Source organism: Procambarus clarkii, chromosome 1 (assembly GCF_040958095.1).
Source record: "Procambarus clarkii isolate CNS0578487 chromosome 1, FALCON_Pclarkii_2.0, whole genome shotgun sequence".
Lineage (NCBI taxonomy): Eukaryota > Metazoa > Arthropoda > Malacostraca > Decapoda > Cambaridae > Procambarus > Procambarus clarkii.
Window position 1 is genome coordinate 24855922 of NC_091150.1, and position 26173 is coordinate 24882094.

At 39.9% G+C, this 26173-nt stretch overlaps 1 protein-coding gene and 1 long non-coding RNA gene across 3 annotated transcripts; one reads left to right on the forward strand and one right to left on the reverse strand.

Annotated features, from left to right (window-relative positions):
* Positions 1-333: 333 nt before the first annotated feature.
* Positions 334-24683, reverse strand: LOC138364058 (protein CASC3-like). The gene is given in 10 exon segments (XM_069323485.1): positions 334-876; positions 878-1008; positions 2671-3128; positions 5621-5863; positions 9333-9532; positions 11254-11521; positions 13469-13740; positions 23389-23577; positions 24243-24358; positions 24531-24683. Coding segments are annotated over 10 exon segments (2493 nt in total). The 5' UTR covers positions 24669-24683; the 3' UTR covers positions 334-398.
* Positions 13735-22603, forward strand: LOC138364157 (uncharacterized). Of its 2 annotated transcripts, none has more exons than XR_011228346.1 (2): positions 13735-14590; positions 20010-22603. It is a non-coding gene; the product is annotated as an uncharacterized lncRNA (long non-coding RNA). The 2 variants fall into 2 exon arrangements; XR_011228340.1 differs by having other exon boundaries at positions 13735-14290.
* Positions 24684-26173: the final 1490 nt, after the last annotated feature.

Below are 26173 nucleotides of genomic sequence, written 5' to 3' on the forward strand. Positions count from 1 at the left end.
GCTCTCGACGTCGGGTACTGCAGTTCTACGGGTGCAAGAGTATGCCTCCTCAAGCACCCGGGCGTCAAAGTAGAAGAAGTCCAAGGGAAGAACCAGAACGAGCAAAAGGTCGGCAGGAAACGGCAAGCAGATAGGAGAAGAGGGGAGAAAAACGAAACAGAAGAAAAGGAAAAGATGCCCAGCAGAATTGGAGAGGACGGCAGCAGGAGCACAAGGCTAGAAAAGGACAGAGGACTGTCCCAAGGAGCATCACACTCCGGCAGCCGCCCACTAAGCCCCCAGACGGCGACAACGAGCTGAGCGGGGAGGGGGTCCTTCCACTTAAGCAAATTATGTTTAATTTAATAAATATTTTCCAGCCCTATATAGGAAATAACATTATAAATAAAAAAAAAATATTATGAAGCTGCTACTGCTGTGTCAGGTGTTTCCAATATGTGACCAGATGTTACTGCTTCATTATTTTGCTCAGTAGGTAAAGATTCTACTGACACGGGTAAGGATTCCTTGGATGACCTTATATTGTTTTCAGATGATTCTACTTTCACAGAAACTACATCTAAGGTGGTTTCTATATTAGTGTCCAGCTGTGAATGAGTGTCACATGATGCAATATCCTTCTGCAAAACTTCCTTGCATTCTAGCTCTAACGTTTCTGGCTGTGATGGTTGCTGGGATTGACACACACCATCATTGCTAGAAGAATCTAGAGGCATGACATATTCTTCCTTGGGATCATCCTGAAGCACAGTGTGACCATTACTAGTGGACTGTTCTTTACTAGTGGGTTCTTCATGATCTTGCACCCTACTTTCCAGGACAATTGGTGCTGAAGTTTCATCTTGGGTAAGAGACATTCCGTCCTTCTTATTCTCTTTCAGGGGGTGGCACTATCGGAATTGCTGCCTTCGGGCTTTTCTGCAATGGTGGTATACTTCTTGGTAGATGCTGCTGACTCTCAGTGTTGTAATATGTCACTCCATTGCTGTAGATCTCTCCAGGCTGTGACTGCAATATCAAAATAACATCATTAGAAGATAAAACTGAATGATTACTTCCCAACTTTTTTTTAATATTAATTTTTAAATTTTTTTTTAATACACTACTGGTTTGTTCATTTCATCAGACTCACACAAATTTAAAAGTTAGGCAACCCTTATCATCACTCACAAATTTAAAAGCTGTAAAATATATATACAGCATCCACTCAATTTGTGGACCTCTGATTAATAATTCTGCTAGTTCTAATGACTGAATTTGAGATCGGTTACTGTATCTTTATTTATCGTGTCATTGATTGTTAAATCCGAAAGACCTGTACAATACAGTATTTGGGTACCTAGTCAGGTGCTCGTTAAACTGGAGGTCACTATTGGGTTTGTTGTGACAACTTTGGCCTCAGTACAACAAGGGTTACATTTTCTCTTTACAGATTTCACTACTTCTTATGTAGCAGCCAAAGCCAGTCACAGTTAGCCACAGTCTAGTCACACCCAGACAGGCATTCAAAGTCACAACAAGTCACACCCAGACAGGCATTCAAAGTCACAACAAGTCACACCCAGACAGGCATTCAAAGTCACAACAAGTCACAGCCAGTCAGGCATTCACAGTTAATCACAACCAGTCACAGTAAATAATACGAGTTTGATGTCAGGCACTCTTGGGCCACCAAATGAAAGGAAGGAAGCCCATGAAGAGAAGTGAGAATATAGTGGGAAATAAACAGAGCAGATCATATACCATTGACTTGCAAAGGTACAGTGGCAGTGGAATGAATGCTCGACTGAAAAAGAAGGGAACAAAGGGAATATTGTTCCAAATCAGTAATGAGCAGTAGAGTTAGGAGATCCAGCAAAAGCTTGAGGGGAAAGAGAAAGGAATAACCATGGAGGTGTCTGGAATGAACACAGGCATCAATTCTTGGAGCTATATACAAAGTGGTGAAAACTGACATCAAAATTCATTAAAATTGGCATAAAACTACAAATATTCAACTGAAGATATTGTGAAGAACAGAAACAACTTTAAAAAGAAAATAAATTTAGGGCAGAGAATGGTCATGGGAAAAATCAGAGTTCAGGAACAGGTTCAGTGAAATCAGGGTTGAGGGAAGCATAGGTAAATCAAGCAATGGTGGTTGTGTTGAGAGGGTAGTGGTAAGGGGCATAGGAGAACTGACAGGGTCCTGTTAGAAACGTGCTGGAGAGGTGCAGTCGAGGGAATGGGGCTGAGGAAGGACAGAAAAATTGGTGTGTATTGGAGCAAGAGGTAAAGACAACATTGAGTATGGCTTTATCCAAAATTCAGTATGGATGTCAATTGATTCCATTACTGAGATGGGAGGTAATGTGTACTGAGATGGGAGGTAATGTGGGAACAAGGAAGGAGGAGGGAGCTACAGGATGGAGTGTGCACTTCATAATTTTTCATTCTTGTACTGTATAATTTTTGTTCTCTCTCCATTACTACTATCTTCTCTTAAATCCCTTCTTTGCACACCCACTTGATTCCAACCCTTTAGTTAAGCAGAATGACAAAGTTGTCTAATCTTTGCAGAAATCTTACCACCTTTGTGTATATTAACATTAAAATTTAATAAAAATTATTTTCTTCGAAGTATGCCCAATATGTAATGAAATGTAGTGGAATGTTATTGTGGTAACTTACCACAGGACCAGGAGTGTAACCCTGGAATGGCGGGAACTGAGGTGGGTGAGGAGCAGCCCCTGGGAGAGGACCGGGATGAGCTCCAAAATTAATCATGTTCTCAGGGGGTAAGAATGGTGGGCCAGTAACTGGAGGACCAGGGACTGGGGGTGCACCCACCGGAGGAGCACCTAGAGGACCTGCCACTGGAGGTGGACCACCCACAGGTGGAACAGGCACAGGCGGCGCCACTGGAGGACCAAAGAGGTGTGGTGACTGTGTGACTGGCGGGAACATCCGAGGTGCAGGAGGCCGTCCTAAGAAAGGTTCTGGTGGGAAAGTTGGAGGTGAAGTTGTAAAGGCTGGAGGAACAAAGGTTGGAGGAGCACCACCAGCCAATGGATGCTGGGTATGAGGAGCTGTCACTGTGTGACCTGCTGATGTCACAATGCCTCCATCATTTACTCCTCCCTGGTAGCCTGGAAATTTGAAATTGCATTAGATAAATAATGCAACAAATATTGTACTATATTTTACCAATTAAATATAATATAAAAATATATTTTATAAAATTATCTTGACTACCCACAACAAATCATTTCTCTTAAAGCCATAAACAGTAGGGAAGGTGATAACCTTAATTTCCCCATGGTATTGCTTTCATGGAAAGTTCAGTACACACTTATGTGCCAAATTCAATGCACAACAAACAATTTGTTACACAGACATTATATGAAAATGCAGACACCCTCCACCCTGGTCTTAATGAATACAGTACAGAGCATCCTCATTAGCTGCAACGAATACATTCCAGGAAAATCCTTGGCACATGCGAATTCATTCATATTGAGCTAATATTGTGGAAAAAATAGGAATGTGCTCCAGAAACCTCACTAACTTCATGTTTTGTATTGACAAATTAATTATTCATCCAACAGTGCTAATCCTGATGTCAGAAATTTTTATCAGTACTTCAGGCTGGGAAAGGAACTCATCATAAGAGACCAATGAGGAAAGGAGGAAAGCCAAACTCGATTTTAATTTTGTAAGAAAAGAAAGCTAAGGGCTAAGGGCAAGGCAAGTTTAAATTTGTTAATTGTCAAAACAGTAAATTATTTGAGTACTTTATGTCTATGAAAATCCTCCCCTAACCATGCATGGGGAATATAAATTTTGTTGGTTGTGGTACAAAAAATTACAAATATTCAATTTTGGACTTTCCCTGTAAAAAAAGAAAAAAATGGCAGAAGAGAAGGATGGGGCTCATGATGCATTAGCAAGCGTAGACAGTATATGAAACATTAAAACTGCTATTGATATTCCAAGATATCATCTGATCATAAATGTAATTAAAGCAAGAAATAAAATATAACAAATTTCCACGTGGCACCTGACCCTATCACTCGTTACCAAGCTACCATGATTGGATATCCTGCTCTCCAACTACCAAAGCTAGCCAACTTTATGACTCCACCAGAACTAAACCATGGCATGTAGATAATTTAATGACATTAGAGCTTCCTGAATGCTAATTAACAATATAAGAAAAAATATATAATTTTGTATGCACACAAGGAGATAGGTACAGAATATTGGCATTTGTCTTGAGAGTTAAGGTGATAGTTAGACTTCAGGGGGGCCATCTTAAATTTGAGGTGGTTTAAACTTTCCTTGCAGCTTAGAATTATACTGAGGCTATCTGGAGATCTTGAGGTTATCTCGAGATGATTTCGGGACTTAGCGTCCCCGCGGCCCGGTCCTCGACCAGGCCTCTTTTTTGTTACACACCCCCAGGAAGCAGCCCGTAGCAGCTACCCAACTCTCAGGCACCTATTTACTACTAGATAACAGTACGATTCTGATTTCAGTGAACCCCTGAACACATTGAAGATCAATGATCTGAAGGAATTCTTTGTGAATGTAACACCACCATCGAAGAATATATCACGCGCCACCCTAATCCCACTGGACTCTTGAAGCAGCAATAGACTGCATGCCCATGCACTCTGCACCAACCATGGACTCCTGGAGTCCTGTTCATCAAGAATTGGAAAAACCATTATCACAGGCCCTTAACATCTTTTGGTGATGGAGCCTACATACTAGTGTTACAGTATTCCTGATATACATAAAATAACAGATCGTTCCACTTCACAAAGGAGGTAGTAAAGCAAATGCAAAAAATTGTAGTCTTGTAGCTCTAGCATACATCATAAAAAATCTTTGAAAAAGTGCTCTAAAATGTAATATCACAAAACACATGGAATCACAGTGTCGACATAACTCTGGGCATCATGGGTTCAGAACAGGGCGTTCTTACCACTCACAATTCTTAGACCACTGTGATATGGCCTTAGATGCCATGGAAGACGAGCAAAATGCTGATAAAATACACACATATCTCATAAAAGCCTTTAACAAAAGTGACCAGGGTGTCATTGCACACAAAATGCGCACAAAAGGAATTACGGGCAAAGTAGGGAGATAGATCTTTAACTTACTAATGAACAGAACTCATATTTTAGTGAACAAAAATCGAGCTATCTTAAATATAAACAAACCATAGAATTTGGTTTTAAATATGCTCAATGGCTTTCCAAGGTCCCAACTCTTTTAATGTTGGAAAATCTATGAAAAATCATTACAAATGTGATTGGAGGCACATTAAGAGTGTTATCATTCATACCTTAATATTTCCCATGCTCCGAGCCAATTCCACTGAGCAAAACTTTAATTTCAACCTATCATATGATGGGCAACTTTTTCCACCAGTTTGCTCAACTCTGGTCTAACATCCTAAGCAAATCTGCACATCAACCGCTTCATTGAACTCTGTTCGATAAATCAGATGAGTAAATCCAGCCAGGAAAGCCTGTGTTGCAACCATAGATTTGCCAAAATGAGGTTCACTGAATTAAAAATTAAAAAAATTGAAGGATTCTGTTATATTCCATGACCTATTAACTCTTACCTGCATCTACAGATGGATCCATATAACCATGTTGCGGTGGGAAGGGTGAAACTTGCTGCCCAGGAATGGAGCGTTGTCTTTGAGACGAGTATCTTTTTGGTCTAGAAGATGAGCTATCTCCGTCAGGAGATGCATTACCACCTCTGTTTCCCCGACCTTGCATGTTGGCTGCAGCAGCGGCCGATTCCTGCAGTCGTGGAGGCATTGTGTTGCGTCTGTTATCCACATTTCCACCTCCACCACCTAAGCAAATAAAACACACTTATGGCACATGCAAGAGAGTAAATTATACAAACCTAAAAAGTCACCCCCTTACATCTCATTATAAGCATCTGTTAAATACATAATAAAGTAGACACTGGCAAAGTATCCAGTATCAAAAGTTCATCAACTTCACTCGCCTCTTCCTTGAGACACAATCAGGGTACAGTAGTTGCCCGTATATTGCATGCATTAAATATAGTTTTTGGCCTCCATGCAGTTTGGAAGCTTAGCAAAATCTCTAGATCACCTCTGAAATGAATAAGAACCAGTCTGGTGCTGCTGGTATGGAAAGACAAGACAAGACATTAAAAAAGAAGGTAACTAAATAGACGTGTATATTCTCCATGGCTATAGAGAATAACATTTTTTATTTGACCACCCTGGACATACCATTGAATGATTTAGTCCTGCAATTGAAGCCTTAAGCTTTTCACTGTCATGATAATAAGTTAAAATTTATACAAGATTTGCTCCCATGCCAAAACCATTTTGCTATGCTCACAAAATCTTGATTATGTGGCAGTCATGTCATTATCTTGAGGGAAAATATCCCCACTGCTGCAACATAATGCAGTACATTGAAAGACTGTACAGTGAAATGCTCCTGGATATGTGCCAAAAGGTTACCAATAAACAAAAACCACAACATCTGACTTCAGTGTATATTCCGGTGGCTTAAGAAAAATAAAAACTGTTACTGGTTATATCACAATCTGACGTTAGCTATTGTATCATGCTTCGTGGTAGATGCAGAAGTGCTGCTAGATAATAGTGGGGATAGTGGAAATTTGAGACTGGTTGTCCACAGAAATGTGAATTTGTGAACACTCAAGAAAGCTACATTGACTTAGAAAGTTTTATTACAATGATTCAGTAAAAAATTATTACAAATAAAAACATTAAGAGCCAAAAGGAATAAGGTGGCAACCCACAATACTAAACCCAATGTTTATATATATACTGTACAGTTATCTTATTATGAGCCATTTTTGCATATTTTTTCTGGTATTATAGAGTACAGTACTGTATTTAGATGCAATTTGAGAACATTACATGTTCAAACTTTTCTTATGCATAGCAGGGGGAAGCGAGTAGCATTGCCTGACCTAGTCCAGCCCATCCTCCCGTTTTGGTAGTTCTTATAGTAACGATGAGGACCATAGTATATATACCAACGTACAACAAGATTAAAAAGTAGAAATCGGCACTATTAAGTTGGACAAACCAGACTTGGGTTGCGAAGACAAATTAACTAACCTAACCTTCCAAGGCCTAACACAATATGAGGCCTAGTATGTGTGTGCTATACTAGGCCTAGGAATATTTAAGTTTGTTTTTTTTAGCTTAATTTTTTCTGACTATAAAGTCAACAGTACAAAGTTCTAAAGTTCTACTATGTAATTGCTTAGAATGCCAATCTTTGTACTATGGTACACAGTTACAAAAACTACCATCTACAGGAGAATGGGTTACCTAGTCACATCCAGAGGCTAAGGACAATATGGTTTGCATCTTTATAGCCAAGTGTACTGTTTGTTTTCAAATAATGGTTACCACTCATGAACATGTTTTTGTCTCAAGTGCCTTACTAAAAAGTTTGGTAAAAGATTTTTTAATTAATATTTTACTCTTAACACCTTTACTGCAACATTCAACATTTGTTCATTTTCCTATTAAACTTATCTATACTGCAAGTGTAAACAATCATCTCAACCTTGAAAATAACAAACAGTACTTGTTAATGTACAAATCCACCACCGAGTTCAAAGAGGAGAGATACAGATGCTTAAAACAACCTCAGTGTTAACAGACAAAACTCTGGCCCTCTCATTGACAACTATGAGAGGGCCAGAACTAGATCCCAGGAATCAATAGGGATACCAATTCTTCAATACTCGCTTTACCTTAGCCAAAAATAAGGGTGAAGCATCGATTCAGCCAGGTCGCTATGAACCTGCACATCCTACCTTTACCTCCTCACCTAATATATATGGGTTGTGGTCCCCAGGAACCACAGCCCATATATAAACTTAACTTAAAAATGAAATGAAATGAGTATATGGGTCACTATGCATGGAAAACACATGGGTGTCATAAAGCCAGTCAATTTTCATATTGTTTCTTTCCTAGCAGTCAGTTTGGCAGGGAAGACCCTTCCAGGTGCAAACAGAGCTTGTTGGGGGTCAAGCACCTATGTCTCACTGCCAAATCAAGGAAGATGCTATGGAAGGTCCCTCAAGGCACTGTCTTGGGTTCATTTTTCTTCCTAATCCATGTGAATGACCTACTCAAGGAAGTGTATTCATGCATGGTAATGTTTTCAAACAATGAAAAGCTAATGGGAAAATAAAAAACTGATGAGAACTGTATAGTGCTGCAGGAAGACCTTGACAAATGCCAGGAGCAGGCAAAGAAATGGCTGTAAATGTCTTAAAAAGCTTAAGACAATGAAGGTGAGAAAAAATCAGAGGAAATCTACATCATAAAGGAAGGGCAATGACAAAAAATCTGAAAGAGAAATAGACCTGAGAGAGGATATACAACACTGGAACACTGGCAGTATAACACACTCTTTCAAGAAAATTTATGCAGCTTACATTAGACCTAGTATTAGAAAAATTCAAAAGGAACTTTTAAAAGTACATTGGTTTACAAGATGGCTAGTACTGTACCTGAATTAAAATGGCTAAACTATGATGACTGGGTCAAGGAACTCAACAGAAGAGAAAGGAACAAAGGAGGTATGATAACTACATTCAAGACATCGAGGTGAATAGAAAAGGCAAACAAGGGCAGCCAATTATAAATTTGGAGAAAATAGAACAAGAGGATAGGACACAGGTGGAAGCTGGAACACAACTGAACTTGTCCGAACCTAAGGAAGTATTCATTGACAACTTTAGAGCTAAATTTCACTCGCCACAGACACAAACAAGAAAGTGGTGATCAGGTGAAAGTGGTTTAAGCTATTTCCTATATTCTTCCACACACATCATCCTGCCAGACACTTTGCCCACTATACCTAACAAAGTCTAATATTCTTATACTAACAATATTCATGATTTTTATACAATGATCCTACTAACAAAAATAAATAATGAAATATTATTTAAATGAAATATTTAGATACTGTCCTGAATGCCTCTTCCAAATTAAAGATTAAATTTGTTCTGCAAATAGCCAAAAGGAGTTCAACTTTAATACTGTACAAACTTTGCTTCTATCATTATAGAGTACGTAAATGATGTCAAGTTTCTAGCCGATAAGAAAAAACATTCAAGGTATCGAAGAGGAACTACGAGGAAAAATATCAAGGATATCTAATTAACATAAGATAGCATTTACTAAATGACAATAATTATAAAACATGTGAAACATTAACATTGATAAAACAAAATAAAAGCTGACAACCAATATACAATTGTTAAGGAATACAAAAATTACTAACGATTTTTGTTCCTGAACGGCTCTTTTCTATTTTGTGAACTGATACTGATGTTCTTTAACATTGCTGTTATTTCTTCTATATCTCTGGGTGTATGGGGAGTATGTGGTTGGGGTAAACGCTGCTGGTGTCCGCCTCTATAATTACCACGGCCACTGGGACAATTGTCTTGGTAATACTGGCCCCAACTGTCCTCATTATATCTGTTGACAAAATGCCCACAGTGTTACCTGCACATGACTGTCAACACCATATTAATTAGCAGCATAAAATATAATTAAACATTTAGTTGAACATCTACACACAAATGGTTTCAAAAGGGTTAAACATTTTAAACATACAAAATGATATGTTCAGAAGTGTGTATATGAAATGTTGGGACATTATCAAAACATACCATTTCAAATTAATTATATTAATTTTCACCTTGCAATATTAATGATAATAAAATATCACCAAAACGAATAATAACCATACTACATTATTTAGGCACTGTGCTCGCTAAGAAATCATAGTGATCACAATGCCTAAAACATGTTTTCCAAAGAAAGATAAAATGTGTCAGCTGGCAGGGAGCAAGGACCATATCTTACTTATTCAGTCCTGACAGTAGCTTAGGAATGGAGGTGTTGGTAGATAGAAGGTCAAGGAGAGCAGGGAGGAACTGGGTGTGATGATGGGCGGCAAGGAGAGAATGACGAGGAACCGGGTGTGGCCAATAGGTAGCCCGTTATCACAAGACAACCTCAGGCCGGGCTCGGGGAGTAGAACTCCCCGAATCCTCTCTAGGTATGCTCCAGGTAAGCCCTGCCACCCAGTCTATGGAAGCCCTCTTTCTGATATCTTGTATTTTAGGCCAGTGTGTCAGACTTTGTCAAAACCTTTTGATACATTTCTGAGCAGCAAATTACACTGCCAGAAACTCTTAGCCACCCCATGCACTTTTGGTTACCCACCTGCCATCCACAATTGCCCTTCTGTGACTACCCAAAAAGAACGGCATGTATAGGCTGTATTGTACAGTGTATTTCTCTGCTATAATATTTAACTTTTTTCTTATGGTGGCCGAGGTATCATGCCTAGGGTGGACCGATCCTTATCTTGTCAACCTGCCCAGTCAAATATTTTCCCTTATGTGATTTTACCTCTTGCTACTCAATAAAATATTTTCTTTCCTAAATTTTTTGTTTTAAAAGAAACACAAGTCTTGTTTTTGCTAAGATAGTCTGGTAGCAGCAGCAATTGATGTGGAGGTGTTAAGAGGAAGCAAGTTATGCAATCATTAAAGCTACGAGTGATTCAACTTTTGTGAAAAATAGTCATTCACTTTGCTACATTCCTGGTAAGAAGTTCAGTAAGTCGAAAGTTTTGGTAACTGGAATGAGGGCAAGCCCCATATGATTCTGATTATCAAGCATAGACAATATTTTATTTTCCAAGTACTGTACATCTTCCCTAAACTGTCTTAGGCATAGATCAAAACAAAGTTTGAAGCGAATGATTGCCCTTGTCAATACCGTACTTTGGAACATTAGCAATCAAAAAATAACACTGACAATAAATAAATAAATAAATTTGTTACTTGTTTACAGTGTTATTAAGCCATGTCGTAGTAACTTCATCCAGGTTTCTGCTGGAAAAAGAGCAGCAGGCAAAGCTAATTGTCACTTTGTCCAATTCATTTACCTACCCTATATAGTGTACTGTCTATAAGCCAAATAAATAATATAAATTCAATTCTGTAACTTCTCAGCAACACTGTTTTATTCCCAATCCTATTCTAAGCACATTACAATAAGGTACCAGTGGATTAGTAGTCATCTGCCAATAAATTACTATGTCCTATTTTCATGCTTTACATGGAAAACCAAAAATAAGATTGAATCTATTTTGTTGTATATCTGAACAAAAATGCTTCTCTTACCTATGTTGTTCACGTTCTCGATTATAGCCTCTGCCACGATTGTAACCTCTACCAGAACCTCTGTAACCTCTGCCACGTCCACCATAGCCATCAGCACATACATCTTGGGGTTGTGGACTAAAACCTGAGATCTTGTGTAGCTGCTGCTGTTGTTGTTGCTGCTGCTGTTGTTGCTGCTGCTGCTGCTGCTGATGATACTGCGGTGGTAACTGCTGCTGTGGTGAGGCTAATGGTGCCGTTTGTTCTGGTTTATAATTTTCATTATCACCTGCAAAAATTTCAACTAGTTGTTTCAACTGCCTAAAGTGCAATCAAGAAATATATTCCCAGCCAGGAATATGTGGTGTACATTTTCACATGTTCATGAATGGAGACAGACAGGAGGCTATAAATTACAAATCAGTGTCCCTTACATGCCTCTTGTGTAAAATGCTAAATACTTTGTACTCGAGAGACTGCATGGTTTTTTGGGAGAAAAAAAGGCAAAAAGGCTTTATGAACCTGATTGACTTTTATTATCACCAAGATAAGGAAGAGAAAGAAGGATACATCGATTTCATGTTCCTAAATTCTCAAAAGCTTATTGACACTGTCCCTCCAAAAACAAAGGCTGATCCACAAGTTGGAAAAGGAAGCTGTAGTAAATATGAAGATACTGGACTGGAATAGAGTCCAACTACTCTATTGGTATCTGACAAACAGGAAAGACTTCTGTAGTTTAGGAAAGTGTCAAGTGGGGTCCTGCAGAGTTCGGTACCTGGACCACTGTTCCAGCTGTATATAAATGACTTCCCAGAAGAGGAATACACAATAATGTTTACATATGACACTAAACTGATGAGAAGAGTAAGGACAGAGGAAAAAATAAAATAAAATAAAATAAAAGAGGACTGCACAATACTATAAGAGGACTAGACAAGCTGCAGGTATAGACAAATGATAACCAGAGTTTAATCCCGATAATTGAATAGAAATATGGTTTGGTTAAGAAAAATAAAGACCAACAAGAAAGTATTGTGCAATATATGAGTGAGGCAGTTATAACAAAAAATAAAAATAAAATAGAAAAACACTAGGGAGTTGACAAAACTAGCCTTAACACTAGAGGAGCATATGAGCAGAATAACATCAGCAGCATATGTGAAACTAGACAAAACAAAAATTGGCATTTGGAAACTTTGGTGAAGAATCCTTCAAAATATTACACATCACACATGATGACAAGACCACACACTAGAATGTGAAGGGACGACGACGTTTCGGTCCGTCCTGGACCATTCTCAAGTCGATTGTGATCAAGTCACAATCGACTTGAATGGTCCAGGACGGACCGAAACGTCATCGTCCCTTCACATTCTAGTGTGTGGTCTTACCATCATACTTTAGCCACGTTATTGTGACTCATCGCCTGCATACACATCACATACTTCTGACCAGTACACAGAACACACAGCTCCAAAACACACTTATGAAGGTAATGTGGTAAACAAGTGGGATGAACATGAGCCAGAAGTGGCAGAAGCAACCACCACTCACAGGTACAATAATGACAGTACTTGAACATCAAGAGGTATAAATACCCCTCTTACAATAGCAAGAAGACAGGGCTTTATGAGATAGATCTGTCTCACTTCCTTTAATCACAAGTAGTTAAGCACTCCAGACTTGAAATACTTTTCTATCAAATACAAAAATTCCAAATCTGTCAGGTACCTATTTCCAAATTTTTATCAATTTGATTTAAATCACAACGATAACATTTATCACAATGTTTCCCCTCACAACAAGTGGTGCTATATAATGTGTTATATGTTTACACTAATATTCCGTACATACATAAATGAGGAATGGTTCATTAGGTTTATAAAGTATTACAGGCCATATAAAATACAAAAAATTTGAAGGATAAAAATAATTAAAAACTAAAATATGAAAGATATGACTAAGAATTTGAACTGTAATAGCTAATTACTGTACTATATAAACAAAGAACTGAAGAGAGGTATTATGGGAAAAAAGAAAAAGTATTTATCCCAAAATACTTCTGCCAAAAGGGGGGACATTTAATACAAGCCAGCACTTAAATACTGTATTGACATACAAAATATTATTAATTCAACCCTAACATTAAAAATATGAATACTGTGTATAATTTTTTGTTGTAATCAGATGTCAACAATGCTGTCGACCAAAACAAAAAATAAACAAAACTAACCTGTATGCAAATTGTCAACAATTGCTCCTGGCACTTCTGATCTTGTCACAGGAGATTCAAACTTGTTGAGGTCATTATATTTATCGCCTTCGTGTTTTTTGTATTGTGGAGAATTCAATACCGGGAATTCTTCATCGTTGTCTAGAGTTTTTCGGCTGCCATGCAAAGACCTGGGCCCACCTCTTCCAGGACCTCCGCGTATGGAACCACGAACAGGCTTGGAGTAGGCATCCAAATCCTTCCAATTGCGTGTATATTTGTTTGGTCCACGACTGTCAATATAATTACAAAAACATTGTAAGCTCCTTTCATATCGTGTACCTTCAAAACAGTTTCTCACTACATTTGGTCATCTTTCCTGGTGCCCCTAAATTAACGAATGTTTTGGTGTGAACAAAGCACTTGGTAATAACCATTATTTCCCACTATGCTAAAATAGCCTTAAGTAAAATTACATGATCTTGGCTTGTAGAGAAGTTATATATCACTTTGGTATTCATGAAGTAACAAAGTTATGGTCACTGTTTGATCGCAAGCGGAGATTTTTCTGGCGGGGGAGAAAGAAACAATTGCGCAGCGCGTCCCGCGGCGTTGCGCGGGGCAGTTTGGGGCCGTCGTATAAATACGGGCGCACACTGGGGCTCTGCCTCACTCCGCCTGCCCTCGCCGCTGCCCTCGCAAAACTCACTGCTGCTCAGCGAGTCGTAAACACAGAAGTTTAGCCCGCTCAACTGTTCTCACAGCATGGACCCTACAACAGTTCCTCGCGACAACGACTCGGAGCGACCCGTTAGGGGCGTCCTGCCCTTCTCAACATTTAAGGTAGTTTTTGTGTTTTGTTGGCGCGCGGGACCAGTGTTTGTGTTGGCGCGTCAGACCAGTGTTTGTCTCTTTGTTGGCGCGCGCGCCCTGAAGCACGCCTGTTGGTTCAGCGTTGGTGACCAAATGCAGGTGCAGTGGTCCTAGAGGGGAAGGTGACCCTCGGTGTTATGGGGCACTGGGTTTTTCTCCAGTAGGTGGCTGTTATTTGAACCACACTCGGGAGGAGGCCTGTCCACCCCTACCCTCTCCTTCCCCACCTGCTCAGCCCTGTCCTTAAGCTCCCCACCCAGTCGACGTGAGGTATGCTGTGGGGCGACTTCTGTTATGCCGTTATTTATTATTTACGTTCTTTATATGTCCTTCCTTACAGTCTGACTGTTAGTCAGGGTGTGTTTCCTCACGCTACAATATTTACTGTAATTTTACCTTCACTTTCGCCCCTAGCTTTAATTTTCATGGATTTGTATTTTCATAAGTTCCTTAATTTATTAATGAATTTAATGGTGGCAAGCTGCATGTTTCTTTTGCAGGCTTTTCATTCAGGTCTGTTTTAACTTTTGCTATTTGCCTATAAGTTATTAGGTAAAGTCAGCTAGGTTAGGCTAGCTGCCGAGTCACAGGCCTCTGGCCACCAGCTTTAAGTTTAATGGACTAGTTTTTCCATAAGTTTCCTTAACTTATTAACGAATTTATTGCAGTGTCAAGCTCCCTGTTTCTTTTGCAGATTGTAAATTTAGTTTTATTTAACTTTAGCTTATTGCCTTTAAGTTATTAGGGAAAGTCAGCTAGGTTAGGCTAGCTGCTGCCCAGGCCTCTGGCCCCTAGCTTTGTTTTCATGGACCTGTTTTCCCACAAGTTTCCTTAATTTACTACTGAAATTTATGCAGTGTTAAGCTGCATGTTTCTTTAGCTGGATTTAAATTTAGGTTTGTTTTAACTTCTGGTCATTGCCTTTAAGTTAGTAGGTAAAGTTAGCTAGGTTAGGCAAGCTGCTGTGTCACAGGCCTCTGGCCCCTAGCTTTGTTTTCGTGGACTTGTTTTCCCACAAGTTTCCTTAATTTACTACTGAAATTTATGCAGTGTTAAGCTGCATGTTTCCAGTGTCAAGCTGCGTGTTTCTTTAGCTGGTTTTACATTTAGGTTGTTTTAACTTTTGGCCTTTGCCTATAAGTTATTAGGTAAAGTCAGCTAGGTTATGCTAGCTGCTGTGTCTCAGGCCTCCGGCCTCTAGCTTTAAATTTTCTTGGACTTGTGTTTTCCATAAGTTTCCTTAATTTATTATTGAATTTAATGCAGTGTCAAGCTGCATGTTTTCTTTTGCAGGTTTTACACTTAGGTTTGTGTAACTTTGCTTGCCTATAAGTTATTAGGTAAAGTCGGCTAGGTTAGGCTAGCTGCAGTGTCTCAGGCCTCTGGTCCTAGCTTTGTTTCATGTACTTGTTTTTCCATAACTTTCCTTTATTAATGAATTTTATGCAGTGTCAAGCTGCATGTTTTCTTTAGCTGGTTTTACATTTGTTTGTTTAACTTTTGCTATTGCCTTTAAGTTATTATGTAAAGTCAGCTAGGTTATGCTAGCTGCTGTGTCACAGGCCTCCGGCCTCTAGCTTTAAGTTTTATGGACTTGTTTTCCATAAGTTTCCTTAATTTATTAATGAATTTTATGCAGTGTCAAGCTGCTAGTTTCTTTGCTGGTTTTACATTCGTTTGTTTAACCTCTGCTTTGCCTTTAAGTTATTATGTAAAGTCAGCTAGGATGTGATAGTTGTCGGGATCGGGCCCTTGCCTCTTGCTTTAAGTTTCTTCTGGCCCTGCATTTATGTTTAGTTTCCTCAGCAAATGTCCTGCATTTTACTTTGCCCTTGCTGCATGTTTTTACTTTACTGGTTTACAATTGTTTAACTTATGCTTCACCTTTAAGTAAAGTCAGCTAGGATGTCCTAGATGCTGTCTTCGGGCCTCATGCCTCTCCCTTTAAGTTTATCTCGGACTCGTATTGATTAGTTCCATCAGCAATTTATTACTAATTATGCATTGCCTAAGTGCATGTCATTTTACTTACTGTTTTACCTTTATACTTGTTTCCTTGACTTTGTCAAAGTTATTAAGTACTGACGCTAGACAGTACCAGTTTCGTTTACCAGTACCAGTAAACGTTTTACAGTCGTTTTGTCTGCCCGGTGTAGCCCAGAAGAATCTGCACCCTCCCGGCTGCTGGCTTATCCAGACATGTGTGGCCTCCCAGGACGCTGGTTATCAGACGTATTGTCTGCTCGGTGTAGCCCGGAATTAATATACTGCGGCCTCCCAGGCCGCTGGTTATCAGACGTATTGTCTGCTCAGTGTAGCCCGGAAGATATCTGCTGCTTCCCAGGCCGCTGGTTTATTCAGACGTTTAGTCTGCCCAACGTAGCCAGGAAGGTTGACAGCCGCTGCCGTCTTAGCTGACTGCGTTCAGGGGCTGCTCCCCAGCCGACATCCTTCCTGCGATGAGTTAAGCCGACGTCCTTCCTGCGATGAGTTAAGCCGACGTCCTTCCTGCAATGAGTTAAGCCGATGTCCTTCCTGCGATGAGTTAAGCCGACGTCCTTCCTGCGATGAGTTAAGCCGACGTCCTTCCTGCGATGAGTTAAGCCGACGATGTTCTACAGGTATTATATTTATATTGGTCATATAAATACACGGCCTTTCTGGTCGCGGGTTTATCCAGACGTGTTGTCTGCCAGTGTAGCCCGGAATCTACTGCGGCCCCCCAGGCCGCTGGTTTCTCCAGACGTTTTGTCTGCCCAATGTAGCCACGAAGGTTGTCATAGCCGCTGCCGTCTTCGCTGTCTGCGCTCGGGGGTTCATGTCCAGCCGACGTTCTTCCTGTGGTGAGTTAAGCTGGCGATGTTATTCAGGTATCTTATTTACATTGGCCATATAAATATGTGGTCTTTCAGGCCGCTGGTTTATCCAGACGTGTTGTCTGCCTGGTAGCCCGGAAGTCACAGTGGGCCCCCCCCCCCAGCCCGCTGGTTTATCCAGACGTTTCATCTGCCGGTGTAGCCCGGAACGTTTCCACAGCCACCGACTGTGGAAACTTACAAGTGTTAATCCCGTTTCTCTAACGAATTATAGTCCAGCTTTATTTTGAGCATACTTTGTTTTGCAATTTATAATTATTTATGTTATAATTGTATTAATTGTAATTATGTTATATTAGCACAGTGCCTAGTTTCCTCAGTAGTTACAGTACTTTCGTTTGGCTCTTGCAGTTATTCACGTCGCTTATTTGGTTATATTTATGTTATGCATCTCCTCCGTTCCCTTAATGTAATATGGCTATATATCCACGCCGATTGTATACCCTTATTTTGTACTTGCAGATACCACGTGCCATGCCTTGCCCTATTCATAATTATGTTCTACATCTCGGCGCTAACATGCCTCCTGTTTCAGGTTACCTCGGACTTTCTTTCCCAATCAGCCTCCTTAATTTACTCCGACAGTTGATGCGTTGCTCATGTCGCATGTTTATTTTTGCGTTGCTGTGTCCAGTATGCTTGCCCACTTTTACCCTGCCTTACGTCATCAAGTAAAGACAGCCAGGATGTGCTATTTGCAGAGTTACCAAGTAATTTATTAAGTAAAGTCAGACAGGCAGTGCTAGTTGCAGAGTTACTAAGTAAATTATTAAGTAAAGTCAGCCAGGATGTGCTATTTGCAGAGTTCCTAAGAATTATTAAGTAAAGTTAGACAGGATGTGCTATTTGCAGTATTCGCGGGCCCTTATTTTAGCTTCACGTCTCCTGGCCCTGCATTTTTGCCTAGTTTCATCGGTAGTTACAGTAGTTTATGCTTAGCTTTGCAGTTTAGTTTCCTCAGTGGTTACAGTATTTACGCTGGCTCTTGCAGTTTATTCACGTTACTTATCAGGTTATATTTGTTATGCTTTCCCTCCGTTCTCTTAATGTAAAAATGGTTATATATGCACGCCGATTGTATACCCTTATTTTGTACCTGCAGACTTCACGTGCCATGACTTGCCCTATTCAGGTGACCTGGACAGGGGGGGTGGCCCCCACGTTGCCTGGGGCACGGTACACTCCAGCAGATGGCGGCGTCGAAGCGTCGTCGGGAACGTCGTATATTTAATGATATCCTGTTCTTTGCCTTCCTAAGACAATGTAAATTAAGATTTTATACGCTTATATGGAAGGTTTCTTATTTTGTACTGGCAGACATCTCGCGACATGCCTTGCCCTTCCTCTTAATTACGTTCTACATTTCAGCACTAACATGCCTCCTGCTTTCAGATTACCACGGATTCCTTTTCCCATACAGCCTACCTTAATTTACTCCGACAGTTGATGCTTTGCTCATGTCGCACGTTTAATTTTGCGTTGCTGTGTTCAGTATGTTTGTTCATTTTCCTTGCCTTACGTCATTACGTAAAGTCAGCCAGGATGTGCTATTTGCAGAGTTACTAAGTAAATTATTAAGTCAGCCAGGATGTGCTATTTGCAGATTTACTAATTACTAGTCTTTTGCTGGGCTACCTTTATGCTTCTCCCCTTCCTGTCTAGGTATGTTTAGGTATGGCTAGCGGTGCGCGAGCCGCGGCTTATCGGTTCCTCCTACGTCTGCGTGTCTGTTAATTTTGTTATTGTTGGACTCGCAATTTGATTTGTATTTATTACGGAAAAATTTTTCTCCCGCAATTTACTCTTTGTTTAAGTTTCACGTTCAATTTGTTATTAAGGGACTATCAATTAGGATTTGTATTATTCTATTGCTTTGCCTCTCTGCCTTTAAGTTATTTTCAGCTAAGGTATGCTAGTTGCAGTGCATTCGGGTGGGGCCCCCCCCCCCCACAATTTTTTTTTCCTCCGGTTATTTCGTCCTATTACACTCGTTTCCCTCATTATATATTCTGATTATTGTGCATTATATTTGACCACCCATTCTTCATCGTATCGACAGTACATTAAGGTACATTTGGATGCTACCGAGAAGTTTAGCATGGCCTCGTGCACGGTGTCATGCAAAAAACTGGCCATTCGGCCTTCGTTTCGGCAAGCTCAAGCCAGTCAGTTAGCATGACGTCGGCCAGCTTGTGGTTGGCCAGCGCAGCCAGCATGCTGTTGGCCATACGGTCGCTAACGTTCTTTGGCCATCCGGCCTTCTGGGCTATTTTACTCTTCTTGTTCCTTCGCCATTGTTGTTTCCTACTATGTAATAGTATTCCATTTATTTTTACCTCATCTATCATTACGTTAGGGGCCCTTACCTCCAACCGCTATTCCTTCCACTGCGCTCTGCCCGCTGGCGCTCAATGCCGGCTTCTTCTGTTCCCTTTATTCGCAGCCACGACAAGCCGGAACCCCCCCCCTCCACACCCTACTGCGGCGAGGAAGAGAACGCGAGCCGGATATTCCTCTGATCACCATCAACGCACGCAGCGGTGCCGGGATGCAGCCGCCCAGGGCCTACGTTAATACTATTATCTTCTCTTTATTTGCTGGGCTATATGGCAGTATTAATATTATTCCGTACCGTCACTGTCATTCCAGTATTATTTTATTAAAATATAAATTGCTATTATGGTTTGGCGTTGCTTTCTTAATTTCTTCCATTCTGCGGCACTTGCCGTCATCGGTTATTTACGATATTACATTGTATTCTTCATTGTACGATTATTTACGACATTGTATGCTTATTATTATCCTTATTACAGTTACTGAATGGCAGCTCCCTGCCGTCGATTTCACTTTGCTCGTGTTCTAAAGATGTTGCCGAAGTTCACGGCGTACTAGCTGCGGCTCGCAGACGCTCATTGACAACACAAGACTACACTCAGCGGCCACTTAAGGCAGACTCCTTGGCTTCTATCCAGCCCAATCACCCGTCTGGAGGCAGAGATGGGATAGAGACCAAGGGTAATGTTCCCCGCTCACATTCTACATCCGCTTAGGACACAAGCATGTTATAGATTTGGCTTTAAGAATTGGTTCTTATTCCATTTTATTGTTTATGTATATGTTGCTTAGTTGTTATACCCGTTCTTGGTATATGTATTGTTTATATTCAAGATTTATAGTGTTTCGTCTTACCCTGTTATAGTTGCTTTGTGCTTCCTTGCTGTTCTCCTACTGGTTTTCTCCCACCTTTGCTCTTAGCAAAGGTACTCCCCCCTTCCGTTTGCTGGAAGATTCTTAGAATTGTTAGCCCCCCTTCATTGCTACAGTATAATTATTCGGATGCTCTTTATTCATCCAGGATTGTTAATTAAGGTTTCTCTTAATTCCTGCTGCCGGGCTCCCTCCCCCGTTTTTTCGTCTCCGTATTGATTCAGCTAGGGTTTCCCTCTCGTCTGTGCTCTTGCCTGTCACGATAACACTGCACGCCGCTTCTGCCCACCCTTACTGCCTTATATCTTTCAGCTCGGGGGAGGTGAGCTACGCGACAAAAAATCGACGCACGCTCCGACTGGACCAGGTATCGCTTACATGGTCAGGAATCAACACTCTTCGGATCCTACAAGCACAGATCCTACAAGCGCGCCTGTCACCAGGCGAGATTTCTCCAGGATCCTACGCGCTGCCCTCTCGGCGCTAGGCTTGACTCAGATGACTACGCTCCGCACCCAGCTGTCTCGGGACGTGCTCGCCACATCAGAAATAATGGCAGACGGCAGGCGGAAGAGTAGTGCTCACATCCTACGTCAGGCGGGACGTTGTTGCTCTGCTACATTGAGTGCCTCACGCGGCCAGCTGGCACTCGCCCTTCGGGGGGGGGTCCGGCCGCTGGCCTGCGGTGGGGGTGCAGCGCCGGTCCCCAAGTGTCCCGCTGTCCGCAGCTAATACTTTGCCCAGTCTAGGTGCTAGTAAGCCCTACTTGTAGTCACACCCCCTTCTCCTTATCCATTAGGTCTTTTACGGCCCTTGGCCGGGTACATTACGTGTTATGTGGTCTCTCACTTATTAGTTATTCTTTGTGTCCTGCCTGTTATATCCTAGTGTTATATAATTACTACACATTTGCACTCGGCCTTAATTCTAGTACCAGTTAACCTTTAGGTTTCTGCAGAATTAGTTTCCATGTCACTATAGGCTAAGGTCTCATACTTACTACGGGTGTACCTTTTAAGTTAAATCTAGTCCTCGGACTTGGAATTGTTACTGTTAATTCTTACTTTATATATTTACTTTATATATTTTAATATAAACGTTATATAATCCTTAAATTATATATTTTGAAACTTTATATATTTACATGTTCAATATTAAGTTTGTTAATATCAACTTTGTTATAAGCCTATAATATAAACCGTGTTTAATATAAACTTTATATAATTACTTTATATTTGAACTTTATACATTTACATGTTCTGCAGAATTTAATCTTCAATAAACTTTAACGCCCCATACTGCCAGTATCTTTCTCCCCCTGGTCAGAAAATGGTCACTGCTTGATCGCAAGCGGGGATTTTTCTGGCGGGGGAGAAAGAAACAATTGCGCAGCGCGTCCCGCGGCGTTGCGCGGGGCAGTTTGGGGCCGTCGTATAAATACGGGCGCACACTGGGGCTCTGCCTCACTCCGCCTGCCCTCGCCGCTGCCCTCGCAAAACCCCACCCTCCCCCCCTTTGCAAGCGGCTGCTTTTGTTCCCCCGTCATGCTTTGCACAGTTGTCCCGATTGTCTCCCCACTGCATGTGGGAAGGGGGGTGCAGCGCCGGTCCCCAAGTGTCCCGCTGTCCGCAGCTAATACTTTGCCCAGTCTAGGTGCTAGTAAGCCCTACTTGTAGTCACACCCCCTTCTCCTTATCCATTAGGTCTTTTACGGCCCTTGGCCGGGTACATTACGTGTTATGTGGTCTCTCACTTATTAGTTATTCTTTGTGTCCTGCCTGTTATATCCTAGTGTTATATAATTACTACACATTTGCACTCGGCCTTAATTCTAGTACCAGTTAACCTTTAGGTTTCTGCAGAATTAGTTTCCATGTCACTATAGGCTAAGGTCTCATACTTACTACGGGTGTACCTTTTAAGTTAAATCTAGTCCTCGGACTTGGAATTGTTACTGTTAATTCTTACTTTATATATTTACTTTATATATTTTAATATAAACGTTATATAATCCTTAAATTATATATTTTGAAACTTTATATATTTACATGTTCAATATTAAGTTTGTTAATATCAACTTTGTTATAAGCCTATAATATAAACCGTGTTTAATATAAACTTTATATAATTACTTTATATTTGAACTTTATACATTTACATGTTCTGCAGAATTTAATCTTCAATAAACTTTAACGCCCCATACTGCCAGTATCTTTCTCCCCCTGGTCAGAAAATATATTAACTTAGCTTGTCATGAAGCTATCTTAATGTTCAGTGAATTTGAACTTTGCCTTGATCAATAATCTTATTTTAGCTTAAGATATGTAATTTCAAATGAACGCTCCTAGGTGTTTTTGTTTCTAAAATAAAAGTGATGATGTTATTTGTATCTAACTTGGTTTTGTCATATAGGCTTGGCAAGACATACAGGCTTGGGACTTGAGATCTTCTTAAAGTCTATAAATATTGGTCAAGTACATCTATGTCTCAGCAAATTACAGAGCAGTCCATAAGAATTTGAAGTGACAATACTTTAACCCAATAGGTGTGTGGTTTGATTTAAAATCCAATGTACTGGATTAGAAAGATAAAACAATATTGTCACTATCATAATACTTACTAACTGAATTGGCTACAAAACTAGAATTACAGAACAGTATAAACTAAATATAGTAATTATAAACTACTGTATAAATTAATTTGCACACATGTCAAATTTGTATTGAAAAATAGAGTCCCCAAATAATTTCACGTGGAAAGATGCAGAGATGAATATACATGTACAACACTATACACCTTTCTCCTTATCATAGAACGAGGACGATACAAAAGCATTATAGTATATCACCTACAAAACATACATGCTTTTTAATTATGAAATCATTTGTTGAAATAGAAAATAATAAAAGTCGTAGAAGTACCACTGTTGGTATAGAATTGTTCCCACCATATTTACTTCCCTTACTAAAAATGCTTTTTCCTTACCCATAACGCCTTCTACAATGAGCTTTTGGAGGACCTTCATTACGTATATCATAACCATATATAGCCATTATCTCTTCCCGGGACTTGGGAGATTGGTCAAACTCATTAAATTTGTCATGGTTCCACTTATCATCCTCTTTCCAAACTTTCTTCTTACCAACTTCCTTTTTAACGACTGGTTCTTCAACCCTGTAGCAAACATTATGAATATCACAAAAAATTATAAAAAATACATGTTTATATACAAAAATAAAAGTTATATACAAAATTATAAAAGAATTATAGAATACACACACACAATGTGTGTGTATGTGTATTCACTTAGTTGTATTCACCTAGTTGTGCTTGCAGGGGTTGAGCTCTGCTCTTTCGGCCCGCCTCTCAACTGTCAATCAATTGTTACTAACTACTATATATTTTTTTTCCTTTCCCACACACACACCCCCACAGGAAGCAGCCCGTGACAGCTGACTAACTCCCAGGTAACTATTTACTGCTAGGTAACAGGGGCATCGGGGTGAAAGAAACTCTGCCCATCGTTTCTCGCCAGCACCGGGAATCGAACCCGGGCCACAGGGTCACGTGTCCAGGGTGCTATCCATACAGCCACCGGCAAAGGTGTGTGTGTGTGTAAACTCATACAATTCAAAGAATGTTTACTTTGGTAATGTATTGTTACCAAAAGCTTTCACAACTTATGTGATGATTGACAAAAGCATGCATTAACTTGGATACTAGCATGATGATAACACCATCATTGTAAAAAACATTAAGATTTATTCACCATTAGGTATATTTCAAAGAAAACACACTATAAATTCAAACTACAGTACTAATACACAAACAGCACTCACGGTTTCTCTACATCGTCTTCGGCAGCGGTCCGGTCATCATGCTCATAAAAAGTTCCTTTCTTGGGGATATACTGAGGGTTTTTCCGATCCTCATCGTCATCTAATGGCTTGTTGTCCTGTAATCACATATCACTGTAAATGCACAACCCTTGGCATGCTACATAATTACTGTACTGCAATTCTAAAAAACATGGAGATAGTGAAACTTTTGACACCAAACCCTAATTTACAATATAATTATTTCAATATTTTGATCAATAGTAATTTAGAAATACAAATGCTTCTCACCTCCCCTAATACAAGACCATCTGGCATTATAATGAGCTCATCCTCTTCCTCCTCCTCCTCTTCCCCAAGCTCTTCCTCATTAGCAGTTTCACACTCACCTCCATCACTTCCCTGGAAAGACAAGAAAAAATTCCTCATTGTGAGGCATGATCTGTAATGCACTTCTCAGGATAATCATTAACAAAATAAAAAGATACAAAACAAGTCAATCTAATCTCATCACAACAATGTTATGGCTTGGAATAGACCTGACAATTCAAAATCTATATGGAGTTATTAATTAATAATCCCCATCCACATAGTAAAATTACTATTAAAAGTGTAAATGTTATTTATATAAAGGTAAAGTCCCACCAGAACTTGCAATGTGTTTGCCTCCTCTTAAGTACATCATGTTATACAATGCATGCTGGCAAAGTTATTACTACTCGGACACCTTTTTTTCTAATGATCAGTTGAGCACCTGCTGCCTGGTAAAACTGGTGCTTACACCCTCATAACTTTTACCACTTGGTTTGCTGATCTGCTGTGTCTAAAGCTGCCGCCCAGTTGGGTGGGTGTGCAGCAAGACTAGTAACTGTGTGACTCACCATAGATGTAAAGTGCCTTGTATAGTGACTTGTGAGCCTCTTGTTGATCACTTGTGACAAAGATTATTGATGTGTGTATTTGTGTAGGTGATTAGATATGTATGTATACGTATATATATATATATATATATATATATATATATATATATATATATATATATATATATATATATATATATATATATATGTACATGTATGTATGAGTGTGTACATGTATATATAATTATAATTTTGTAACTAGCGTCACAAATTGTTATTTGCTTAGCTAAACGAACTAGAGGGTTCAGTTCCTGAACCGATTACGTGCCTCTGTAATCCTTTACACCACCGCCCACGGGATGGGTATGGGGTGCATAATAAAGAAAGACATTGAATTGAATTGGTCTGATTGAGACTTTATGACCATGTAATCTATGTTTTGCTCCACTACTTACTGGTTGAGTATGGGGTGCATAACAAATAATAGCCTCCTTCGGGGGCGCCTTGTTTCTAAATGTGTTAGTCTTAAATCCTTTAATCTCAAATCTTGCTACAATGTACCTCTTAATATATGTTATGTACTCTCGCAACCCAATGTACCTTCTTGTATATAAATAAATAGATTTCAACTGTAAGGGGGTATGGTTTGCACCTTGTTATTCTAATAATAGATAAATAATTCTAATAATGGAAGCGCTAATTATATGAACAAGTGCCATGTATTTATTCAGACGAGAACAACAGCGAACACAAACCAGCGCATATACGAACGGAATGGTTTGTATGTACAAACTTCTCAGTGAACGAAGTTGTTTCTAGCCCGGTATCCGAAATTGCAGTATACGACTTGACCAGTCCCCTCAGTCCTCTCGGGATACAAGACACTCCGTACATTGACAACATCGCACACTAATATTTTTACCACTTCGGACACCAGCTTTAGACGTTTCGCATATGTGTACGTGTTCCATATTAAAACGACAATATAATGCTATTAACAATTAAAATCTTCTATTTAACAGGCATATAGTTAATAAATGAAGTTTAGTGATGTAATAGACATAATCCGGAGTT